The sequence below is a fragment of the Acipenser ruthenus genome, chromosome 2 (genome assembly GCF_902713425.1).
Source record: "Acipenser ruthenus chromosome 2, fAciRut3.2 maternal haplotype, whole genome shotgun sequence".
In the NCBI taxonomy this organism is placed as follows: Eukaryota; Metazoa; Chordata; class Actinopteri; order Acipenseriformes; family Acipenseridae; genus Acipenser; species Acipenser ruthenus.
Window position 1 is genome coordinate 43,810,911 of NC_081190.1, and position 14,785 is coordinate 43,825,695.

Sequence of the window (14,785 nt, forward strand, 5' to 3'; positions counted from 1 at the left end):
AATCAAGTCGTTGAGGTCTTTTTGGTTGGGGTAGTATGGGTTTCTCTCCTCAGCTCCACCTCTGAAATTGTCATCTGGATCTACAACGTCTTCCTCGCTCTCTGACTTGCTGCTCTCTTCTAAAGACGGCTGCTCTCTCTCCGGAGGAGTGGGTACGGGGAGCTCATGGCAGTGTGGCACCGGGGCGATGGATGAAGGAAGGTCCGGATACGTGATAGCAGGTGCATTCTTGCCAGTCCGACGTTTGGAAGGGTCCACCATGCAGACGTAGCAGTTGCTTGAGTGGTCAGTGGGTTCCCGCCAAATTCTTGGGATAGCGAACTTCATGGCTCTCTTTTCCCCTCTGTACCATCCTACAAAAATACATTTATTTCACCCATGACTAATGTGTAAGAGATTCTCGCAACATTTTTCATATATGATATATATTTTCAATAACATTGAAAATTGTAAAACATTTTAAAATTAAAAACTTTTACAATTTTAAAAATTTTAACAAATTTTATAACATAAAATTCCGAGCAACAATTGTCCATCTTACCTTCCAGAGTTTTTTTGCAGTGCTCGCAGGTGAAATGAGGTGCCCAGGGTTTGTCTTGATCCCTGACAGGCATGCCGAAATATGCCTTGTAGGCCTCACACATCTTAGCAGATGCTTCCACGGAGTACTTTTTCGCTCTTGTCTTGATAAATTGGCCGCAGACATAGCAAAATGCGTCTGCCGGATGCTTGCAGCCTCTTGATGCCATCCCAGAAAAATGCAGATAGGCAGCTGGAACTAAACTGAACTGGTGGGCTTAAGGCCCCTGTATTTATACTACTATTTATATTACTGGAAAGTTCTAGAAAGTTCTAGAAGTTACTCCAAGTTTACTCAGCACTGAATCTATCTGGAATGTTCTGGAAAATAGGTAAATTTCAAAATATCACTGTCCTGGTCACAAAAGCAAAGTTTGTGGGGAATAATAGCCATTTTCTATACTTTTGAGGCATAAGCAATTAGGAAATAACACTTACTACCCAGGAACCAAAAAAAATAAATAATAAATTGTTACACGGTGCAATAACAAACAAGACAGACAATTATAGACAAACAAACAAAACACTCACGATACGTATAATCATTGCTCTCTTCTCGGGTCCTTTCAGGTTTAAAATACAAACCAAAGCGAAGGAACAGTTTGTGATTCTCCGTCCCTTTTTATGCCGTCATACATGACCCCTTGGTAAACGAGTGCAACCGCCTCTCCAATTCTCGCCTTCATCCAGACTGGCCGACTTCCCGACCCTGGGAAAGAACTGTCAGACCAGCCCGTCCAAAGAACTCTGTTCCCGCTGCTTAGCGCCCTCACAGGTCGGGAGGGAGATTTACAACCAAAAATCATTGTATTTCTGTCACAGGGCCACTTTTAGCATTTCGGAATTAGTTGTACTCTTTCATTGCGTGAGGTGGTCACAAATTGTCCATCTTAGTTCACATGTTTACAAGTATTTTTTAAACCTGGAAGCCCTATTCCTGCAGTTATAAAATGTTTACATTTATAACACAGAATGTAATACTCATTATCAAAACCCTGCAGCCAAAGCATTTTGTTAAATTAGTTTTAGGTGTGTGAGTATCTATATCAGCTGCAAACTGTCTTAGCACAGGTATTAAAATTACATAAAATTATTCCCTCTAAATGTAAATCTTTTGTAGTCTATTGTGTCTCCCTGAAGACCAAAAAAATTGTTGCAGCACTTTTGTTGCCTGTGAGGTTTAAATTGAGCCCAAGTTCAATAAGCTCACAGGACTTCACACAGACACACACAAACTAGGGTTTCCAAGTCGCTACACTAGGATTGAAACCATGGCTCTCCAGTATATTTTTACAATAAATAAGTGTACATTATTTTCTATACTGTTCAGAAAAGTCAAACTGCTGTTAGGAGTGCAGGATGAGCCAGGAGAGCATGGTTCAAAACCCTGTCCTGCAATCTAGGCTGGGTACCCACAGGGACCACTGCCTTTGAGCTCCCGCAGGGTCAGAGAGGGAAGTCTGCTGGAGCCTATCGCACTTCTGACATCACTACTGGTCTGCACATGGGGCAAATTCATATAAATAATTACTCTCCAGATTATGATCCTCTGAGCGATGATGGTTGTCATATTCCTACATTCCTAATATTCACATTAACTTAGGGTTTACTATGATCAGACCACATTAGATACTGGCCATAATGAATAATGTTTAAAACATTAAAAACATGCAAAACACATTTCCCTTATGTTCCACAGCATATGACTTATTTTTAGGTCAGTAATAATATACAGGGGTGCTGTGTGCATATAAATGTATATTGCTAACATTCCTTAACTATTATATCTGTTGTTTAAACAAAATGCAAGAAATGCCTGGAGACTGCTAATAAAATCAGCAGCAAGCTGCTGTTGGTTCTTTGAAACCAAATCCTTAGCTACTCAGTAGCTGGTACAGTATGTTGTATTTCTTTTTCAGTTTATATGAGCTTTTAAATCAGCAAAAAATGTTGGCAGTGTGGTCAGACGACAATAGAAAAAAGGCTTAGTATTCAAAAGTTGATAGCTATACCTGGCCCCCACAATCATCCTTCCTTGCTTCTACTCCCCCACACTTCCAAAAACTAGGAGGAGGCACCTGGAGCTAAAGAAAGAAGACTGGAGTGTATCCAGACTTAGAGGGCTTTAAGGTCAAAAGCTCCACAAAGACGCAAGGTAGTTCAGAACACATTTCACTCCATTTTTAATACAGTTAGTATATTAGTCAATAATAATGTTGTATTTGGCAGGGGTTGTTATAAAAATAAATACTGGTAGTGCACTGGGATGGGCCAGCAGCCTTCTTAGAATCACCATGGAGATCAATTACTTGGTTCCAAAGCTTCCACTCAAGGGGAGATGGACATTACTGACATTAAAATCTCTTTGAGACTTGGCGTGCAGGAATATTAAGATAGTGAGCTTTTGTAAATGATTAATGTCCATATCTTTGCTTTTTGTAAATTAATGGTTTAAATATATGCTGTATAACTGGTTTAAAAGTATATTGTTTGTATTTTAATGAAAGAAAACCAATTTAGGGGTGAATGCAAGGGGTCAAGGACACATTTGGCATTTCTGGAAATGTGTCTTACAAATTGCCCAGTCAACAGAATGAAAACTACTCCATAATACATATTTGCTTTCACACTGAAGACCACGCAATAAGAATGACCCAATAAACCACGAGAGTGCATTATGCAGGATTCTAAATTAACATGACATCAGGTACTGTATGTTCATTTTACAAAGAATCCTGCACAAAATAATAATAATAATAATAATAATAATAATAATAATAATAATAATAATAATAATAATAATATGTTTACTGATTAATACTGTCTAAAATAACTGCACACTGTCTGTGTTTCTTTCTTTTTTTCAGAAGAAAGTATTACGGTTATACATACGGATCCCATTTACAATTAAAATGTTCCTACATAGAAATCAGCACAAAAGGTCACTGAGGTAACAAAACAGAAGAAATCTAACCTGCCTGAAAAAACACAGTCTCTGGTTTTCATTTTACTTTCGATCATTTGATTAACTTTTTGTTTTCTTTACTTCCTTTTAAGCCCTCTCACTAACCGGACTCCCATCTCCCTGTTCTCAATGGCCCCAGTCATGCTCAGGAAATTAGAGCCTTGTTGCTAACCCCATAAACCACTGGCACCTTAGCATGAATCGCACTTGCTCCGTGTGCAGACGCCTTCCATTGCACCGCTCCGCCATGAATCAAATTAAATGGCATATGGAGCTAGGATTAGGTTACAGACTTCAAAATATAAAAAAGTTACAGACTGAGGTCATTATTATGCCATTTCCTGGACAACACAGGTACATGATGAAAGCCAAAGGGTAGTCTCGCTTGGGGACTTAACCTCCTTCACATCTTTTTTAATACCGACACTACAGTCTGAAGAGCATTTACGAAAACCAAAACATTTCTATTGGACTTTTCCTGCTAGGAACAGAAAATGCATCTTAATGTACAACTGCCCAAAAGGACATATGTAGAATACAATCTAGAAAGTCTAACGATAAATATATTTTGTTGCGGCAAAACAAAAAACAAATGAGGTGACTAATTGAATAGGTGATGCTATGTTAATTTTCTAAACCATTAAACCAATTGTTCTTGTAACCTAAGCAACAAGCAGCAGACTTAAGGAGAGTGGTTTAACATACACTGGTAAAATACACGTTTTCATGAACACAGCTAACACAGTAAATTAGGAATACACGGTTATACAGAGTATGGATACTGGAGCACTTCTTTACCCGAACTCATAACATTTGAATCATGTTTAATTAAGGACACTGGCAACAAATCTTGCCAAGGCTGCTTTCAACTTTTATAGCCCAGTGGAAGCATTTCTTGCTTTTTCCATTTACTAATGTAAACCAAACTATGGTGAATTGTGCATATTTAGGAGCCAGCCTGGTTTAATATTCATTAAATAGACTAAGAGCACTTTCATATATCATTAGTTATGACCCAAGTTCGTCTTCGAACAGACTTCAAGTGGAGGATGGGTTGGTCATTTTCATTATTTCTAAAACACTGACTGAACCACACGGAACGCACCAAACCTGAAAGCAATCTCATTCATGTCAAAGAACCAAGAGAACCAAGCTCTGTTGCTGTGTAACCTTGACACTTGAACACTGTCCTAATGACAGAACTATCTATGTATTGGTTTGCACTGTGTGTTAGGTTCATAGATTGTTTTCATCAAGGTTATGGGAATCTATTTATTCAATATCACAATGCTCTTGTCTATTTCATCATAGAAATAAAGTATTATCATTAGTTTTATAGTTTGCTTTATCTATGATGAAAATGAATCCAGCCACTACTCAAATCAAAAGCTACTTAATACAAACATTTAATTAAAAACAATGTTTGAGTAAATAATAGCAACTCATAAAAAGCTATAACGGCAGTACTAAAAACAATGACAATTTTATTTGAAGATGATTTATCTTTAAATAACTGGCTCAACCCAATATGAAAACATATATTAAGACCTACCAGTCTGATACCATTCTCAAAAGCCTGTCTGGCAAGTGATGCTGGTCCGTCAACAGTCTTCCCGTCGTCGTCCGGCCCCCAGCTAGCGCTGTAGATGTCAATGTGCTGTGGCTGCAGGCTGAGGGACTTTGCTTCCACCATGTCGGTGACATCACCATCCAGCATACGCACACCTTCAACAAATTAGTTTATCTAATAGCAGAAAAACTAGTAGCTTGAGGTAATATCCATATACAAGACATCAAAGGGTGTGCAGAGTACTTTCAACACCACTGAACTGTGGCTATGTTCCTAATGTACCTAAACATCTACAATATGAAGCATTATAAAGTGAAAAGTACATGATCTGTGTTAACACTGTAAAACAGTTCCTCCATAACTTAATACTCTGACTCAAGTTCAGTAATACTAAAAGGAACTAACTTATATTTAAGCAATAAGGCAAGAGAGGGCATGGGTTGTGCTGGATATTGTCGCTTCTGGTGCGTTGTTAGGCATGAGATGCAGTCGAGTGCCTGCAACCAACCAAGAAGTGACCATATCCAGCACAACTCATGCCCTGAAGTGCCTTACTGCTTTTATAAAACAGATTTATAAATGTTTTATAAAAAAGAAAGGAGAAATCTCTATAGTTTCTAAAGATTTATTAACATTTTGAGCAATAACCTTCCACAAAAGAAAATACTCTATGAAGATTTTTCTTGTTTCAGTAAATGCAATTTTTTTTAAATAGACTTTAAATAAAACTATAAAAACCTTGCTTTGATGTGTTTCAGTTCATTTTTCTGACTTTCAATAACTATCAAAAAAAACCTTGCTTAGTTGTCCATCTGTGAGGTGCCTGTCTTCCTGCATATTCTAGGTAACATTGTCGCTAGGTAATTCACTCTCATTGGCTCTAGCGCAAGAGTTTAAGGTGCTTTGTTCGGATGAAGATTATTAAGTAATTAATTTAAAATCAAATTGTATATTTTTTTGGCATTTAAGCATTTAACAGCCCAATTTGTTTTTGGTTTTGTGGTTCACAATTAAACATTCACAGTTACGTTTTTAAAGTGATGCTTGTCCATGATTTAGCTATTGTGAATAGGCTATAAGTCAACACACTTGTCTATATTCAGGTTAGTTAAACCCTTATGTGTGTGATACAACAGCTTGTTTTATGTTAGCTTGTTTTAAAAGGGTATATAGCTTGAGACACAATCACTGACAGTCATCTAGAAATAACATACAGGAACCAGGTGCTATTTAAGATGGCTCTGTAAGGGTGTGCTGAAGACTGAAGATTTGTTAATTCTGCCGACATATGAATTAAAATAGAAAGAAAAAATGTCAAAACAGGTAGTGCAGTGCAGGAAAAAAAAAATTCAATGATGACGATGATTATTAGTATTATTAATTAAATACTGAGAGAACGTCTTATTGTTTAGCTATTACAGGAAAAACAGATAAGGAAGGGGCTGTCAAACTTTATATTAGCATGTTTTAAGTCATTTTATAGGTAATTTTACAAATGCCAGATTAAAGAATATACTTTTCTAACTCAATTGTTTATAACTAGGTTACAACTATCATTACTGTAATGCAACTGAAGCTCCCTATGCACCACTACAAAAAACCTGCCTACATGAGGGCAATTCAGTTTACTATAATTAACTTTGTTCGATTCCATTTGGAGTCTTTGTGGATGTACAAATAACATGTTGTTTCTTTCCATTAAAATTTAAGTATGGTTGCGTAAAAAAACGTTTAGGGAAGAAGTCACAAATTGAATCTTCACTTCACCCCAGTCACTTTGTGTGATTTTCTTCCTGAGTATAAAAAGGATTTTTTTTGTTAAATATGCTTCACTTACCTCCAATCTTTGCATTATAAGCAATTCCTACTGTGCAGTGTGAATTGTTTGCAGAGGCTGCCACTTCTCCAGCGCAACGGGTTCCATGCCTGCAGGACATACAGAAAAGGCAACATTACTGGTCTGAGCCAAGGGGTTTGCCTTTAGAAGCACTGACCTGACTCAGCCTGGAAAATAGCTGCCTTGGGATGAAATATTACTCAATTACCTGCTTGGCACTTTGTGGTCCAGATAAAAGTTCAGAAAAGTTGAAAAGTGCTTTTAGGATCTACAAGTTCAAAAAGAACAAGAAAAACAGAACTAAGTCAACAGAATGAAAAAAGTTTATTTTATATATATATATTTTTTTTATGTTTCCCCCTTAGACTCAATAACTGGTTACGCCACCTTTAGCAGCAATAACTGCAACCAAACGCTTCCTGTAGTTATTGATTAGTCTCTCACAGCGCTGTAGAGGAATTCTGGCCCACTCCTCCATACAGAACTGCTTCAACTCAGTGACATTTGTGGGTTTTCGAGCATGAACTGCTCGTTTCAGGTCCTGCCACAACATCTCAATGGGGTTTAGGTCTGGACTTTGACTAGGCCATTCCAAAACGTTAAATTTCTTCTTCTTCAACCATTCTGATGTAGACTTGCTTGTGTGTTTCAGATCATTGTCTTGCTGCATCACCCAGCTGCGCTTCAGCTTCAGCTCACGGACGGATGGCCTGACATTCTCCTGTAGAATTCTCCGATACAGAGCAGAATTCATAGTTCCTTCAATGATGGCAAGGTCTCCAGCTCCTGATGCAGCAAAGCATCCCCAAACCATGACACTACCACCACCATGCTTGACCGCTGGTATGAGGTTCTTACTGTGGAATTCTTACAGAATTTCACCAGACATAACGGGGCCCATGTCGGCCAAAAAGTTCCACTTTTGACTCATCTGTCCGTAGAACATTGTTCCAGAACTCGAGGATCATCCAGGTGCTTTTTGGCAAACTTGAGACAAGCATTCATGTTCTTCTTAGTGATACAGTTCTCTGATACAGAGCAGAATTCATGGTTCCTTCAATGATGGCAAGGCATCCAGGACCTGATGCAGCAAAGCATCCCCAAACCATGACACTACCACCACCGTGCTTGAACGTTGGTATGAGGTTTTTACTGTGGAATGCAGTGTTTGGTTTTCGCCAGACATAATGGGGCCCATGTCGGCCAAAAAGTTCCACTTTTGACTCATCTGTCCGTAGAACATTGTTCCAGAACTCGAGGATCATCCAGGTGCTTTTTGGCAAACTTGAGACAAGCATTCATGTTCTTCTTAGTGAGCAATGGTTTCCGCCTTGCTACTCTATCATGAATCCCATTTTTGCCCAGTGTCTTTCTGATGGTGGAGTCATAAACACTGACCTTAGCCGAGGCGAGAGAGGCCTGCAGATCCCTGGATGTTGTTCTAGGGTTCTTTGTGACTTCCTGGACGATTTTACGCCTTGGTCTTGAAGAGATTTTGGCAGGATGGCCACTCCTGGGAAGATTCACTACTGTCCAAAACTTTCTCCATTTGGACAATATGGCTTTGACTGTGGTTTGGTGGGGCCCCAGAGCCTTAGAAATGGCTTTGTAACCCTTTCCAGACTGATAGGCATCAACAACTTTTTTCCAGAGGTCTTCAGGAACTTCTTTTGTTCGTGGCATGATGTGCCTCTAGAACCTGTGTGCTGACAACTTCACTCTGATGGTAAGGGCCAAAGTTAGTCAGATTTATATTGGGCAGGGCTGGCCCAAATCAGGCCTGGTTGTTAACCAAAGTACTCAAACAGCTGACCCTAAGTATCCCTTTAATTGGGTTGAGTTAACTAAGGGGGGCAATAACTTTTTCACACCTGAAGATTGCATGTTTGATTACCTTGCACACCAAACAAATGAAAGAAGCACCAAACTTTGGTGTCATTTTTTCTCTCAGACTCCCTCTATATACTACTACAACCCACAAAAAAATCTGACCAACTACAATGTGAAAAATGTGCAAAAATCCAGAAGATGATAACGAAAGCAATACCTTTAGGAGGGCATCATAGGCAATTTAGGGTATAATAATGAGTAAGTAGACACTCTACAGCTACCACTTCCTACTTGAGATTGCTTGAAAACTCATCTTGCACAGATGTACAGAATTACTTATTTTATGTTTATTATGTGTAATGACGTGTGTTTTAAGGGATGAACTGCACAATGCATACAACCCATTCTCTTTCTTTCTTCAATCTTTACCTTCCAGGGATCAATTACAGTACTTTATTTTATTTAATTTCATGAGTCAACCTTCTCTGAAACTGGTATGTGTGGAATGCATTGCTTCTTTATTACAATTCACATTTATCTATATATAACAAAGGCTACCGAGTAGGCTCTGTTATTAAGAAAATTGATTGAAGTCTGTCTACTACTGTATCCAGAATGTTAAGAGTTAAATAAAAAGAACATTGAAGACCACATACAGCTAGAGGCGGTTTCTGCTGCGATGTAAAGTCAAACAATAAGTCACAACAGAATAGGGCAAGTACAGAACCTAACAGTGTTGCGTGATTAATGACATTTTCAGACTTGTAAACCCATGTTGAAAATATCAGCTCTGTATGTTTTTTGTTATCTTTTCAGATGTTAGTAGTGTAACACAAACACCAGAGCTTGAGGTTGTAATGATGAGCACACTTTGCTACACTACAGAGACAAGACAGTGGCTGCATGAGCAAACATGAACTAACCACAGTTCTTCTGTGGATTTAGGCAGCCTCAGTTGCTTCTCTCTCTTCATGTAATCCCAGACAGACTCAATGATGTTGAGATCAGGGCTCTGTGGGGGCCATACCATCACTTCCAGGACTCCTTGTTCTTCTTCACGCTGAAGATAGTTCTTAATGACTTTCGCTGTATGTTTGGGGTCATTGTCATGCTGCAGAATAAATTTGGGGCCAATCAGATGCCTCCCTGATGGTATTGCATGATGGATAAGTATCTGCCTGTACTTCTCAGCATTGAGGAGACCATTAATTCTGACCAAATCCCCAACTCCATTTGCAGAAATGCAGCCCCAAACTTGCAAGGAACCTCCACCATGGTTCACTGTTGCCTGCAGACACTCATTCGTGTACCGCTCTCCAGCCCTTCGGCGAACAAACTGCCTTCTGCTACAGCCAAATATTTCAAATTTTGACTCATCAGTCCAGAGCACCTGCTGCCATTTTTCTGCACCCCAGTTCCTGTGTTTTCGTGCATAGTTGAGTCGCTTGGCCTTGTTTCCACGTCGGAGGTATGGCTTTTTGGCCGCAAGTCTTCTATGAAGGCCACTTCTGACCAGACTTCTCCGGACAGTAGATGGGTGTGCCAGGGTCCCACTGTTTTCTGCCAATTCTGAGCTGATGGCACTGCTGGACATCTTCTGATTGTGAAGGGAAGTAAGCATGATGTGTCTTTCATCTGCTGCAGTAAGTTTCCTTGGCCGACCACTGCTTCTACGGTCCTCAACATTGCCCGTTTCTTTGTGCTTCTTCAAAAGAGCTTGGACAGCACATCTGGAAACCCCTGTCTGCCTTGAAATTTCTGCCTGGGAGAGACCTTGCTGATGCAGTATAACTACCTTGTGTCTTGTTGCTGTGCTCAGTCTTGCCATGGTGTATGACTTTTGACAGTAAACTGTCTTCAGCAACCTCACCTTGTTAGCCGAGTTTGGCTGTTCCTCACCCAGTTTTATTCATCCTACACAGCTGTTTCTGTTTCAGTTAATGATTGTGTTTCAACCTACATATTGAATTGATGATTATTAGCACCTGTTTGGTATAATTGTTTAATCATACACCTGACTATATGCCTACAAAATCCCTGACTTTGTGCAAGTGTACCTAGAAGAATTGATGCTGTTTTGAAGGCAAAGGGTGGTCACACCAAATATGGATTTGATTTAGATTTTTCTTCTGTTCACTCACTTTGCATTTAGTTAATTGATAAATATAATCTATTGACATGTCTATTTTTGAAAGCATTCTTACTTTACAGCATTTTTTCACACCTGCCTAAAACTTTTGCACAGTACTGTATATATTTAAAAACAAAATATGCTCAAGAAGAGTCATAGTGTAACAAAACAAAACATTGCTTTTCCTTTACAAGAACACAATCTCCCCAAAACAACTCATGTATTTTCAATGTTGAATGCATTCTTTCATGATGAATAAACTGCTTCAAATACATTTTTAACATCATGTTTGCATCTTTCATACAGGAAAGTGAAGGTAATACATATTGGGTAAGATTTAGAGGAATTATTTTATTAGCTCTATGTACTTTATTTATGAGCCAGAACAGATTTTCTAAATGTATGTTTAAGGAGCTGTGTTCACAGGTAAAGCTGGTACAAAAGAGTTAAGATGCATCATGCCGCTAGCCACGAATGTCAAGGTGAGATGCCTCGCATAACAATAACAACTTCATAGCTGACTCTTGTCTTCAGGGGATCACAGCAAGCACTCCAGTGCAGGCCTGCATCATGCATTGTGTAGCCAAGTTGTATAGAGCCATTATACATTTCTGGCTCCTCTCCTGCATAACATAGTATTTACAGTGCCTATAGAAAGTCTACACCCCCTTTCAAAATGTTCACCTTTTGTTGCCTTATAGCCTGGAATTACAATAGTTTTTTTTTCATTTATCTACACATCCTACCCCACAACTTCCAAGTGAAAAAAATATTCTAGAAATGTGTAGAAAATTAATTAAAAATAAAAACTGAAATAGCTTGGTTGGGTAAGTGTCCACCCCCCATGTAATAGCAATCCTACATTAGCTCAGATGTAGCCAATCGCCTTCAAAATCACACAACAAGTTAAGTGGCCTCCACCTGTGTTAAATTGTAGTGATTCAAATGATTTCAGGATAAATTCAGCAGTTTCTGAAGGTTCCCTCTGCTGGGTAGTGCATTTCAAAGCAAAGACTCAACCATGAGCACCAAGGCGCTTTCAAAAGAACTCCGGGATAAAGTTGTTGAAAGGCACAGATCAGGGGATGGGTATAAAAAAATATCAGAGGCCTTGAATATCCCTTGGAGCATGGTCAAGACGATTATTAAGAAGTGGAAGGTGTATGGCACCACCAAGACCCTGCCTAGATCAGGCCGTCCCTCTAAACTGGATGACCGAGCAAGGAGACTGATCAGAGATGCTACCAAGAGGCCAATGCCAACTTTGCAAGAGCTACAGGCTTTTATGGTCAAGACTAGTCAAAGTGTGCATGTGACAACAACATCCCAAGCACTCCACAAATCTGGCCTGTATGGTAGGGTGGCAAGAAGGAAGCCATTACTCAAGAAAGCCCACCTTGAATCCCATTTGAAGTAGGCAAAAAACTCTCAGGAGATTCTGTAGCCATGTGGCAAAAAGTTTTGTGGTCTGACAAAACTAAAATGGAACTTTTTGGCCTACAGTGGCTCTCAAAAGTATTCACCCCCTTGGACTTTCCCACATTTTATTGTGTTACAACATGGAATCAAAATGGATTTCATCAGCAGTTTTTGCCACGGATTAACACAAAAAAGTCCATAATGTCAAAGTGAAAAATAAAATCTACAAATTGTTCTAAATTAATTACATATATAAAACAGAAAATAATTGATTGCATAAGTAATTCACCCCCTTTGCTATGACACACCTAAATAGGCTCTGGTGCAACCAATTTTCTTTAGAAGTCAAATAATTAGTTGAATGGAGTCCACCTGTGTGCAATTAAGGTGTTTCACATGATTGCAGGTTAAATACACCTGTCTCTGGGAGGTCCCACAGTTGGTTAGTACATTTCCTAACAAAAACTACATCATGAAGACGAAGGCACATTCAAAGCAAATCTGGAATAAGGTTCTTCAAAAGCACCAATCAGGGGTAGGATATAAGAACATTTCCAAGCCATTGAATATCCCCCTGGAGCACAGCAAAGTCCATTATTAAGAAATGGAGAGAACTGTATGGCACAACTGTCTAGAACAGGCCGTCCTCAAAAACTGATTATCCGGGCGAGAAGGGCACTAGTCAGGGAGGCCACCAAGAGGCCTATGGCAACTCTAAAGGAGTTACAGTCTTCCACGGCGGTGCTGGGAGACACTGTGAATATGGCAACAATAGCCCGGGTGCTTCACAAAACTGGCCTTTATGGGAGAGTGGCAAAAAGAAAGCCATTGTTGAAAAAAACTACCATCAGTTCTCAGCTAGAGTTTGCCAGAAGGCATGTGGGAGACTCTGAGACCAAGTGGAAGAAGATTCTATGGTCTGATGAGACCAAAAAAGAGCTTTTTGGCCTCAACGCTAAGCGCTATGTTTGGCGCAAGCCTAACACCGCACATCATCCTGAGAACACCATCCCTACCATGAAGCATGGTGGTGGCAGCATCATGTTATGGGGATGTTTCTCATCGACAGGGACTGGGGCCCTTGTCAGGATAGAAGGGAAAATGGATGGAGCAAAAGTACAGAGAAGTCCTTGAGGAAAACCTGCTGCACTCTGCAAGAAAGCTGAAACTGGGACGGAAGTTCACCTTTCAGCATGAGAACGACCCGAAGCACACAGCCAAAGCTACACTGAAGTGGCTAAGGAACAAAAAGGTAAATGTCCTTGAGTGGCCCAGTCAGAGCCCTGACCTAAATCCAATCAAAAATTTGTGGCATGACTTGAAAATTGCTGTCCATCAATGCTCCCCAAGGAACTTGACAGAGCTTGAACAGTTTTGTAAAGAAGAATGGTCAAATATTGCCAAATCTAGTTGTGAAAAGTTAGTAGAGATCTATCCCAACAGACTCACTGCTGTAATTGCTGCCAAAGGTGCTTCCACCAAGTATTAACTCAGGGGGGTGGAGACTTATCCAATTATGATCTTTCAGTTTTGTATTTTTAATATATAATTTTTTTCTCAATAAAAACTTTTTCCCCTTAACAGTGTGGAGTATGGTGTGTAGATAGGTGGAAAAAAATCCTCATTAAATGCATGAAACTCTGAGGCACTGACACAACAAAATGTAAAAGAAGTTTAAGGGCGTGTAGACTTTCTATAGGCACGGTATATAGTCAAAACCAGGGCATGACAATGGCTTGCATGAACCTTCGTGTTTTTTTGGGGTTTTTTTTGTTTACATTTTTAACAAGGCAAACAACAGTAACATGTACTTAAGACTGAAAAGATAAAAAAAGGTATTTGACAAAAGGAGGCTGTGTGGTCCAGTGGTTAAAGAAATGGGCTTGTAACCAGGAGGTCCCCAGTTCAAATCCCACCTCAGCCACTGACTCATTGTGTGACCCTGAGCAAGTCACTTAACCTCCTTGTGCTCTGTCTTTCGGGTGAGACGTAGTTGTAAGAGACTCTGCAGCTGATGCATAGTTCACACACCCTAGTCTCTGTAAGTCGCCTTGGGCAAAGGCGTCTGCTAAATAAACAAATAATAATAATGGTGTTAAGGATAACACTGGTGTCTGGAGCCCTCCACAGTTCTCTATGTTAGTAATGCACCATGACCTACATCCCCAGCATGTAATACGTCTGTGAAATAACTTATAAAAACAAAATATCCATGTCTAATACACATCAGAAAACCTATGGTTATAATCACAAAATAAAGCCTCAATATTTCTACATTGATAAATAAATAAATGCAGACATAAATAAATCTAAGACAGAAGCAATTCAACTGAATTGCACTCTGTTTCTTTGCGCAAATGTAATTTGAGAAACAACAAAAAACACAAATGAAATACAGTAGAGTGGTATAAATTAGAGCTGGGATAATTAATCGAGTTACTCGAGTCGTGGCGA

At 39.4% G+C, this 14,785-nt stretch overlaps 1 protein-coding gene across 2 annotated transcripts in view; it reads right to left on the reverse strand.

The window, feature by feature from the left end:
* The window catches only part of LOC117409381 (proprotein convertase subtilisin/kexin type 5-like), a 182,371-nt gene that overhangs the window by 125,673 nt on the left and 41,913 nt on the right, over nucleotides 1–14,785 (reverse strand). For both annotated transcript variants that reach the window (XM_058996278.1, XM_034015346.3), the window contains exons 6-7: nucleotides 6,952–7,040; nucleotides 5,097–5,269 (exon numbers count right to left, since the gene is read on the reverse strand). In XM_058996278.1, coding sequence (XP_058852261.1) covers nucleotides 5,097–5,269; nucleotides 6,952–7,040 — 262 coding nt within the window. The remainder of the gene's footprint in view (nucleotides 1–5,096; nucleotides 5,270–6,951; nucleotides 7,041–14,785) is intronic.